The following is a 10,474-nucleotide window of genomic DNA, read 5'->3' as shown; positions in this document are numbered from 1 at the left end:
TTGGGGGGGGGGGGGGGGGGGGGGGTTTAACTATCTTCGGAGTATAATGTTAATGATTGCGGGTTGGGAGGGATATTATGGGTAAGTACATGACCAAGCGGATAAAGCATTTTTGTTTTCTGTTTTATTTTGTTAGGCTCAAGGGAGTTGTATGTTTATTTGCTTGTTTATCTCTGCTTTCCTTTCAACATATTTCTGCACCCTCTTTTTTCTTTCTTTTTTTTTGCGAGTAAAGCAGTTATATAGTTTTCAAGTTTGCGATAATATATATACCCCCTTTTTTTTCTTTCTTCTCTTGAGTACTTTTGAATTGCCCGTATATCGTATTCCACTGCCCCCCCTCCCCCCCTTTAAATTTGACTTAGGTAATGTGTTTGTCCAATGAGAAAGACGTGTATACGGGACGTATTTTAGTAAAAGTAGATTTACTAGCGAATTGAAGCCCCGATTAAAGGGGGGTTCGGCCCTCTCTCTGTCTCTCTCTCTCTCTCGGAAGACGGGAAGACCGGGGGGGATGTGGTTTGATTTGCAAGAGAGGAAAAACAGGCCATTGTGCTAGTGGAGCATTCCGGGGTTCCGGGCTTTGGGCGCCTCAATCCGGACACATGTTTCTCACTCGTCTTGTATGCCCGGGGGTACGTGCACCGTTTACTTTATGTATGAATACTCCCATACAACAACTTTTTTTTTTTTACAACAAAGTAGAAAGAGCGGAATGCGATAATCTACTCTCTTTTTTTGTTCCATCATAATCCCTTTTCTTACTCTTTTCTTCTAATTGTTTCGCGTTTCGCGTTCCGCGTAAACGCGCGTTGAACAATGCACCTCCTACTCACGCTTTCGCTTGTCCTGGGCGCCCTAACCACGCTCTTCTACACCCTCGAGTCGCGTCTCGACTCCTTCTACATCTTCACTCCGTCTGCGCTGCACGCCCTCAGTCTCTCGGCCATTGAGCGCCACGGCAACGACACCGCCGCCGTCGTATCCTACATTGTCGACTCGCTGTCCGCGTCGCACCCGCAGCACATTAATCTCGATGAGGAGTGGGTGTTTAATAATGCGGGGGGCGCAATGGGGGCTATGTATATTATACATGCGAGTGTGACGGAGTATCTGATTGTGTTTGGGACGCCTGTCGGGACTGAGGGGCATACGGGTCGCCATACTGCGGATGATTATTTTCATATTCTCAAGGGGGAGCAGTTGGCGTATGCGCCGGGTAAGGGGGTTTATGAGGCGGAGAGGTGAGTTTGGTTTTCTGTTGTTTTTTGTTGTTGTTGCCTTCCTTGCATGGGAGGAAGGAGCGGTTTTTTTGGGAGTGTTGTTAGTATGAATGGTTTTGCTGACGAATGATGGGGAATAGGTATCCTCAGGGTAGCGTGCATCATCTTCGTCGCGGCGAGGTTAAGCAGTACAAGATGGATGGAGAGTGCTTTGCGCTCGAGTATGCGAGAGGATGGATTCCGCCCATGTTGGGATTCGGATATGCTGATAGTAAGTTTCTTCCCTGGCTACCATGCCTTCCTCACCCCTTTCCTTCCTTTCGCCCTATTTCCAAGGACTGGGCAAAGGCAGAATAAACTTTTTTGAGAAAATTGTGGCTGACTTTTTTGGTTTCTGTTGATAGCTTTTACGAGTACCTTGGATTTCCCGACCTTGTGGCGCACGACAGTGATTACGGGACGCGAGATGATCGCTAATTTGCTCAAGGGGAAGTTGTAGCAAGGCTTGTGTCTCGGCTACCAAGGCAAGGGGTGAGAGCGAGGACTCGGCTGTGGGAGTAAGTAAATATTTGGGTGGAAGAAAAGACAGGCAGTGTGCGTGTGTATAAAACACGGGCAAATCACCATGTGAGAAACCCCCGGATTCTGTGTATTCCTTTATTTCAATCCATATATCGTAATAGCCAGGAGAAAAGGATGCAATATTCAATATATTGGAGAGTTGCTATTTAAACTTTGAGCAGCAAGCGGATTACTAGATGCGTCAGAAACAAGCTTTTCCCATGCTTCAGGCTCGCGCAATTTTAACTTTCGCCGCACAACGTTTATTTGAGCGAGCAATAAGGAAGCGCATCATGGCGAAGGCATCAGGGCTCTCGACCTGGGCCTAGATTTGGTATAAGCGAGTGAGAACGATAGTGGGGTCTGCGGGTGGCTAAAGTTGAAACGTCTGTGCCAGAGGCTTCCGCAGCATCCGACTCTGGCGGTTGTAGCACGACTCGGGGTGTTACTATAATAGGGTGCAGGGAGCTAGGAGCAGCAGAGGGAACAGAGGCAGCCACATACGCGACTGGACGGCTGAATGGTTGGACAGGAGAAGGGCACTAGTGGGCCTGGTGAAGCAGCGCGTACTCGGACGAAGGACTGGAGCAAGGCATTGGAGGGATTGTTCGTCCGGGGTCTTGGATATACGGGTACGAGGTGTAAGTAGAGTTCGTATGTGGATAACAGAAGAAGATGTTGGTGATGATATCAAGCGGTTATGATGAAAAGAGAGGACTTACCAGAAGCAGGTGGCTGGTGGCTGGTAGCTGGTAGCTGGTAGCTGGTGGCTAAAGCGGAAAGTGCAAAGCGCAGCGTGGAAAGTGGGGGGTAACTGCAGTCGGAAGGAGCGAGTGGTGCATGAGCAGGAACAGGGCTAGGCAATAAAATCAAGCCTTTCCCACCAGCTTGGGAAACACAACCAAGGCAGCGCGCGCTCCATGACGAATGGGGGCAGTCTGGAAACAAGACAGGACGAAAAAAAAAACTCTACTGCACACATGCTCGCATAGCCCACGCCGGGGCAGACATGGAACTCACATCAAGCTGGCTGGCTGCACGCCATGACGACCAAGCAGCGGGCGGATCAGGGCAGATGGCGCGTCAGATTGGCGGCTCTGCAGATCCGAGGCATGGCCAAGGCGGGCGTGGTCGCAGTCTGGTCTCTGGTCCACTATGTCGCCCAGAGCTGACGCGGATTCTTCTTCTCTTCCCCAGCACAACGCGCAACACGACTACTCGGGGCCCACTTGGCCGGCGTCTCGCACTGGGTCTCCCTCCTCTGCTGCTGTTTCGGCCGGCGTCAAAGAGGGCGTGTCGTGATGTCATGCTCGTCAAAGGCGGTACTCTCTGGCTTAGGCCCGGCGTCGCGGCGGGTTCCAGTTTGGGGGTGACGCATGTCAAGTGCAATCAATTGCCTTCACAGCCCTCCCAACCGCTTACCTACTTACATCGAAACATAGTCCCTCTTGCTCTGATAAGCCTGCTCGTCCGCCCCCCCCACCCCCGGCCTCCCGCCCGCCTGCCTGTCCGCTTCTGTCTTGCATGCCTCCTGCCTCCTCCTTCCCGCCCGCACTTTAACCTCGACACACTTACATCTACCCTTTGGCCCCAGTCTCCCCTGCTGCTGTCTTTCGTTTTTGCGCGCTTGTCCCTTCGTCTACGACCACCGTCCGCTCGTTGGCTGCCATTGAGGCCCTTGGTCCCACGCTGTGACCATGTTTTCTACAAGATCTACAGCCACCGCCCTTGCAGTGGCCATCCTCTCGCTCCCCGCCGCCAGAGCCCAGTCCCTATCCATATCGCCAAACACAAAGGCCCCCAGAGATGCCTCCGACTACATCAACCCGTCGTTTGCCGGCTTTGGCATCGAGCCCTCCAACCTGTTTTCCTTTACTGGCGGCGACCAGATTAACCAGTTTTCCATCAAACTCCTACAGAACCTCGCAGACTACTCCGGCGCTCCCCCTCACATCCGCCTCGGAGGAAACACGCAGGATTACATGCTTTTCGAGGCAGACAACCAACGCTTCGCATGGAACGCCAACAAGAACTCACAAGCACAGGGCACCAAGGCTGCTGACGCGATGATTATTGGTCCCAACTATTTCACTGCCCTGGACCGGTTCCCCAAGGATACCCCCGTCACCTTCGGCCTCAATATGGCTTACATGGAGAGCGACTGGGAGACCCGCATCACCGACATGGCAAAGGCCGCCATTGACGGTATGAAAAATGTCAAGTTGTATTCGTTCGAGGTTGGCAACGAGCCCGACCTGTGGCTGCAGAACATGTTCCGCGCTGGCGCATGGAGTGGAAGCACATACACGACGCAATGGCTCGACCGCTGTGAAGTTGTCTACGAGCGAGTGCTCAAAAATGCTAACCTCCCTTCGTCCTTTTTCGAAGCTCCTGCAACTGCCTCCACCATTGGCACCACCTTTGAGATTGCCCAGCTGGTCGACGATGGCATCATGGAAGGCAGGAACGGCGACAACTTTCTCGCTACCTGGAACCAGCACGACTACTACTATTGTATGTCAACATGAGCCCCATCTAGCCACCAGCCATACTAACAATCTGCAGTCATTGGAGTTACACCCACTCCTCTTACCCTTGATGAACTAATGGATCTCGACACCACTAATGTCCAGTTCAAGTACTGGGAGAAGCAAGTCGGCATCGCCTTAAAGACGGGCCTCCCCTATGTCCTGCGTGAAATGAGCTCTGTAGGCCCTATTGGTATGCCCTTTGTCAGCGATGTTTTTGGCGCTGCCCTCTGGACCATGAACTTTTTCCTCTACGCCGCTTCCATCGGCATCTCTTCTGTACAAATGCACATGACCGACAACTCAAACGCCAGTGCTTGGCAACCTATTCCCATGTATGGCCGCGACACTAGCTTTGTCCGCCCTCAATACTACGCCCACGCTGCCGTTGCCCAAATCATTGGCAACGGCAACGGAACTACCCAGATCAAAACCGAAAGGACAAGCGATGTTGGTGCTGGCTATGACGGTCGCATCCGCGTCTACAGCGCCTACGCAAATGACAAGCTGCAGTCTGTCACCATGATCAACGCCAAGCAAGTCAATGCTTCGACTTCGACCAAGGGCAGCTTTACATTCAACCTCAACCTTGGCTCTGAAAACGCAAACAAGGAAGTCTTCATTTCTTATCTGACCGCCCCTGGCGCCGATTCCCAAACTGATGTTACTTGGAATGGCATGAAGTACGATGACATTACCGGCGAATCTTCTGCCGTCGACAGTACCGTTGTCGTCACGAGTACCGATGGCTCCGGCAAAATCACCGTCCCTGTCCGGGATAGTGAGGCTGTCGTTGCCAACATTGGCAATCAGCTGGGTGTCAATGCTGTAATCACGCCAAACGGCACACAGTCCAAGAAGAGTAGTGCTGCTTCAAAGTCTGTCAGTAGCGCTGGTTTCGCTGCTATCACCGGCATGCTGGCAGTGCTGGTCGGTTTGGCGGTGGTGTAATGAGTGGTATGGGCTAGTTAGTCCAGCCGTGTACGACTTTTCCCTTGACTATCCGTCTCTCCTTTTTCTCTCTCCGTCTCTCTGCATCCATTTCCTTATCCCTCTCTCTCTCTCATCACAAGACTTGCATCATGGACCTTGCATATGCATTATGACTGGCGTTTTCTATTGGTTTTGGGTTCGGGCTTTTCCGGGGATATCTCTATTGGCATTGTTGTTGTTCAAACAAAAAGACAACTTGGATTAATGGGTTAACAATTGCAAAGGACGTAGTAATAAGGCGTGTAGAGTTGTATGTGTATGTACGTGGATATAGAGTACGTTGACATGTGCGTGTGGGACTTGTCACGTGTTACGTACCTATATGGCAGATGTGTAACAGTGTCAACTGAATGTGCACCTACACATGTGAATTTTTGTCTCTTGGAGATGGTTGCAATATATCTAACTATCTAAAGTTTATTGCTCATGTTTAGTTGGTGTGATTACCTTCCCAGAAGCCAAAAATCATACCGCGTTTTACGAACATGTTACGAGTGTGTTCGCTGTACTAGGCATGATATGACAAGACATGTTGTTTCTCACTACATAGAGCATTTCATGTATCCTATTACTAGTATCTGCTCCTGTTCTAAATCAAGCTTCTAGGCAGATTGACACACTGAGCCATAGGGTATGCCATTTGGATGATGGATGTAGGAGGCCAAGGGATATATGAATGTTCGTACTCCTGTAAAATAAACAGGTGCAAAGGCTAGAATGTTGGAGTGAATGAATAGTTTTATGTCGTTGGATTCACTTTCTGTGTAACCTGATTGATATCTTAGAAGGAATTAAATACGATTTACGTCTTGGAACGATGCTGGGGAGGGATACGGCTTTGCCCACATATTATCTTCGATACTAAGACTGTCCGATTTTTCTTATCTATCTACCCTTTCTTCTCTTTGATACAAGGGAAAGTCCCACCTTCGACTACTCTTAACTGATGCTCCTCACGTGATCTACCGCCAGCTAAGGAATGGCATTCCCATGCTAACATTCTAGCGTCGATGGATCAAACAGTAGCAGATATTCTTGGACTATTGATTCCATCTCTAGCAGACCATACAAGCCAAGCGGGGTAAAACCACTGGCGATCAGCAACGGCTATCGGATCGCATAGTAGGTCTTGGCAACTCTGCTACTCAATCCTATCGTAACACGACCACCCACTACTCTACCACTAGACGCGAAACACATCAAGACTTGTTAATCCCAAAATGGCAATTTTCCAAAACATCCATGTTCTCGTCGAAAACCCAGCAAATGAGTCAGGCCTGACGTAACCCACTCTCCACGCTCGGCGCCTTCACAATGACATCATAGCATCTCCAAAAAATTTCCCCCTAGCTCCACCCACACTTACGCGCGATCAAATGCTCACTGTGCCGATGATCCGAAAGTCTCAGTATGGAGCGAAAGCTGATGACGAATGATGCGCAGCTTGTTTTTGACAGCTAGGTTGATAGGGTCATGAGCTGCACTATTATCTGGGAGCGTGGGCACCGCTACTTTGACACTTTTTTTGTTTTCGCCGCGTGAGGTTTTTTTTCATTGTCAGCACCATGAGATTTCGCGATAGAAAGCACAGCCAATACAAGGATGATGATGATGATGAGAAGCCGCCGGAGCAGGTGGGCCTTCGTGATCGACTTGCTCACTTCACATGGTGTGTTTTGACGTTACCCCCCCCCCCCCCAAAAAAAAAGAACAATGGCTTCAGGAAGTAGGCTAACGAGACAATAGGCCATGGTTCGCGTGCACAATGTCTACAGGATCCCTTGCTGTGGTATTAGGAAATACGCCAAACAAATTTACCGGGCTACGAACAATCGGCAAAGTCGTCTTCATCTTCGATCTAGTCCTCTTCGTCCTTTTCAACCTATGCATGCTCACCCGTTTCCTACTCGTTCCTCGGAAACTCCGCGGGTCCCTGCATCATCCAGTCGAAGGTCTCTTCTTCGGCACCTACTGGGTGTCCCTCGCGCTGATTCTGAATTGCACATACATCTACGGTGACTCGGCGACTGGACCTTGGCTGACCAAGGGGCTCGAAGTTACGTACTGGATGTACTGTGCTGCAGCGTTTCTTGTCGGGCTGTTGCAGTACTCTATGTTCTTCCGTCTTGAGCGGCTTAACGTTGCTGATGCCGTTCCAGCCTGGATCTTTCCTATTTACCCTCTGCTTGTAGTGGGAACGCTGGCTGGGACTATATTGCCAGGTCAGCCTCCGGGTGCAAGCTGGAAGATTTTCGTGAGTGCAATCATGTTCAAGGGACTTGCGTGGTTGGTGTCGTTCTTGCTATATGGTCTTTATATGCAGCGTCTTATGACGCATGCTTTGCCATCTCCATCTACTAGACCGGGCATGTTTGTTTCTGTTGGTCCAGCAGGTAAGTCTTTACTCTTCACAAAAATAGACTACCGTTGTCACCATGTTAACAATTTTAGGCTACACTGCTGCCGGACTACTTTCCCTTGCAAATCAAGCACCAAATCAAGTCCCAGCAAACTATTTGACAACTATTTCTGTTCCCGACGGCGAAATTCTGCGCATAATCGGCATCGTCGCTGGTCTTTTCGTTATACTGTTCGCCTACTGGTTCTTCCTTGTCACAACCATCGCTGTCATAGTCGGAGCCCGCAAAATGTCTTTTACGCTAAACTGGTGGGCCTTTATTTTCCCAAATGCCGGACTCACGCTCGCGACGATACAAGCAGGGAAGGTGCTAAAGAGTGAAGCTATTAATGGCGTGGCGAGTGCACTGACTCTATTGCTTGTAATCATGTGGCTCATGACGGCCGTGTTCTGTGCTCGCGCACTGTTCCTCGGACAGATCATGTGGCCTGGGAAGGACGAGGATAAAACGATGGCTGATGTGCCTTGGGGTTGGAAGGGTAACCAAGGAGATGCTGGAGCTAGCAAGGTTAGGCCAGCTAGACTAGATGATGATGTCTAGTTTTGGATATATGAGCGTGGCACTAGGGAGGAGTATAGGCGCTTTGAACATATAGGAACATCCTGCTTTGTCGTAATTATGAGATTATTTTGATGCACTTGACGTTTTTTGTACACCACGCCCGATCAGAGCGGAGATTGAGTTTTAGCGGCTTCTATAGCATTTGTTTCATGACGTAAGATTTGGTTACGGGGTTCCAGTGAAGGACTAAAGTTCTAGTAGTAATGCAAATGTTCTTATCACAACTTTTGTATCAGGATTGTGGCATCAGAACCTTTGAACAAATAGTTAAATACCATTTTAATTAGATAAGCTTTCTCATGGATACTCCCGCCTCACATCCGCTGTTAGTACCGAAGCATAAGCAACGGGTCAACGCGACATCAAAGTCAATTCAACTTGGGCATAGCGTAATCACGTCCTTCCCCGCAAACAACGTCAGCGCTTGCTCATATGTACTTGCAATTTTTTTTTTACTTTATCACAGCCATTGTTCAGAGCCCCAGTCTTATCTTGCTCCTCTCTCATGCTAACTGAAAGTTGTTACAAAGTTTGATCGCGCTAGTTACCCTGTTTCTCGCTGGCGCCGCCAGCGTACCGCTTCCTGGAAAAGCAAATATACGTTTCTTATATCATATGATCTGAATTTGTACCTGATATTGTAGAGGTCATTCGGGATGTATTGGTATTATGCTGGTTCGGGCGCACCCGGTACCGCAGAATAGAGTGTGGTTTTAATGGTCATGCTTTGACGAAAGGGGAGTATTGGCGGAGGGTTGGCGGAGGTTCTTGGATGCATTCCTTGGCATGTAGAGATATTAGATTAGGTTCTCGGTGGTATTACGTGTACGGAAAGTCGAGACTTGGGTGCAAGTTAGATAGCCGTTGGTTAATTAGAGTTCTCGTGGGTTTGAGTTGAGATTGGGATTCAATAGACAGTGAATGAAATACTATAATCGTTTCCAAAATGCTTGTTGAAAACTTTTTGTTCCCAAGAGGAAAAATGTTCCGCGCTTCTTGGCTCGCTCCTCTGCTGCAACTATAAACGAGGTTCCGATGTATAGTGGCAAAGGCCAAACGCCACATTCAATGGCTCCCACGCCCCCAACCGTGCGCAACAATAAACTATCGCGGAGCCAAAGGGTCTCGGTACCCTCTACACGAGTCGTAGAACAGTATGCAGCTGAAAAAGCATCATGTCTTGTACGGACGGCTAGTCTACTTGGGTTAATATACTTCCTACGTGTTATGTAGCAATCGCCACGGCCATCGTAAGGTGTGAATAGAATCGTATCGAAGCTCTCGGCGCATTACTCGGCCCCGCCTCAAAATGCCCAGGAGCAGGGTATCTGGATACCAGGCCAAGCCAAACCCCCACAACCGTCATCGTGAACTGTAGTCCATCTCCACCATGACCGACAGCGACACTTTGCTTCCTTTTTTTGACCACCTCAGCAAGATCAGGTATCTCTATCCAAACACCGTCGTCCACATGTTGCACACTCTTGCAAATCGAAAAGCATCTGACTCATCTTCGGTCTTTTGTCTACACACAAAGTCCGAACATGAAACCGCACTGACCCGGGCGGCCCAACACTTGTTCGCTAAAACCAGGCACTCTATCACGAACTCTGTTTTTTTTTTTGGGTGAAAATGTCGATCCTCAATCCTCAATTGGGGAGCTGAGAAAAGCCTCGTATTGGGCACCACGGCAAGGCAAACATCGCAAGGACTGGCATTCTGCCTATCCCATATGGCGCAACCCAGCCAGGCAGAAGACAAAGCCAGTGAATGACGATGATAGATTTTCCTGCCCAGGCTCTTAGCAGGCGATAGACAAGAAGGTCTAGGCCTGCGGACGCTGCGACGCGAGCGGCGCTAAAATCACGAGGACTAGGCGCCCGGGCTTGGCCTTTGGGTTTCGCTGGCGGAAAGCGGACGAGAGAGAGAGGGAGTGGGAGAGGACAAGGCAATATTATGGGCTTTTGGCAAGTGTGATGTGCGGTATTGGCATGGGCATGGGGATGCGGGGCCTTGAACGACGTACCGCGCGCATGAACCACTTATCGCCGTGGGCCGGACGCAATAAGTCGGCACACCTCAGCTGCATCGGGGAGACTTGCCACGCGTTGTGCAGGTGCGGCGCCGAATCAGCGCTGGTAAGCGGAGGAGACGGAGATAGTGCCCCGCTACCCTTGGTGGGAATGGG

General features: G+C 49.9%; 3 protein-coding genes across 3 annotated transcripts; all 3 read left to right on the top strand.

The window, feature by feature from the left end:
• Nucleotides 1–819: 819 nt before the first annotated feature.
• Nucleotides 820–1,722, top strand: COCSADRAFT_22073 (uncharacterized protein; the record flags this gene model as incomplete). Its single annotated transcript, XM_007695899.1, has 3 exons — nt 820–1,244; nt 1,364–1,494; nt 1,628–1,722. The coding sequence occupies 3 exons, from the start codon at nt 820–822 to the stop codon at nt 1,720–1,722; spliced, it is 651 nt and encodes a 216-aa protein (XP_007694089.1).
• A 1,565-nt stretch (nt 1,723–3,287) lies between these two features.
• On the top strand, nt 3,288–5,497 carry COCSADRAFT_215109 (glycoside hydrolase family 79 protein). The gene is made up of 2 exons (XM_007696913.1): nt 3,288–4,298; nt 4,350–5,497. The coding sequence occupies exons 1-2, from the start codon at nt 3,482–3,484 to the stop codon at nt 5,261–5,263; spliced, it is 1,731 nt and encodes a 576-aa protein (XP_007695103.1). The 5' UTR covers nt 3,288–3,481; the 3' UTR covers nt 5,264–5,497.
• A 1,314-nt stretch (nt 5,498–6,811) lies between these two features.
• On the top strand, nt 6,812–8,488 carry COCSADRAFT_195638 (uncharacterized protein). The gene is made up of 3 exons (XM_007696912.1): nt 6,812–6,974; nt 7,052–7,698; nt 7,757–8,488. Exons 1-3 carry the CDS (start codon nt 6,871–6,873, stop codon nt 8,263–8,265), a joined length of 1,260 nt encoding a protein of 419 aa, XP_007695102.1. The 5' UTR covers nt 6,812–6,870; the 3' UTR covers nt 8,266–8,488.
• Nucleotides 8,489–10,474: the final 1,986 nt, after the last annotated feature.

Source organism: Bipolaris sorokiniana (assembly GCF_000338995.1).
Source record: "Bipolaris sorokiniana ND90Pr unplaced genomic scaffold COCSAscaffold_1, whole genome shotgun sequence".
NCBI lineage: Eukaryota > Fungi > Ascomycota > Dothideomycetes > Pleosporales > Pleosporaceae > Bipolaris > Bipolaris sorokiniana.
The sequence above is the reverse complement of the archived record's forward strand: the minus strand, read 5'-3'. Positions and strand labels throughout refer to the sequence as shown.

Excerpts from the sequence above, each read along its gene's own strand:
- COCSADRAFT_215109 (XM_007696913.1), top strand. The coding sequence starts at position 3,482 with ATGTTTTCTACAAGATCTACAGCCACCGCCCTTGCAGTGGCCATCCTC. Across the intron at positions 4,299-4,349 it reads CCAGCACGACTACTACTATT|TCATTGGAGTTACACCCACT; the intron begins GTATGTCAACAT and ends AACAATCTGCAG.
- COCSADRAFT_195638 (XM_007696912.1), top strand. The coding sequence starts at position 6,871 with ATGAGATTTCGCGATAGAAAGCACAGCCAATACAAGGATGATGATGAT. Across the intron at positions 6,975-7,051 it reads CGACTTGCTCACTTCACATG|GCCATGGTTCGCGTGCACAA; the intron begins GTGTGTTTTGAC and ends ACGAGACAATAG. Across the intron at positions 7,699-7,756 it reads TGTTTCTGTTGGTCCAGCAG|GCTACACTGCTGCCGGACTA; the intron begins GTAAGTCTTTAC and ends TAACAATTTTAG.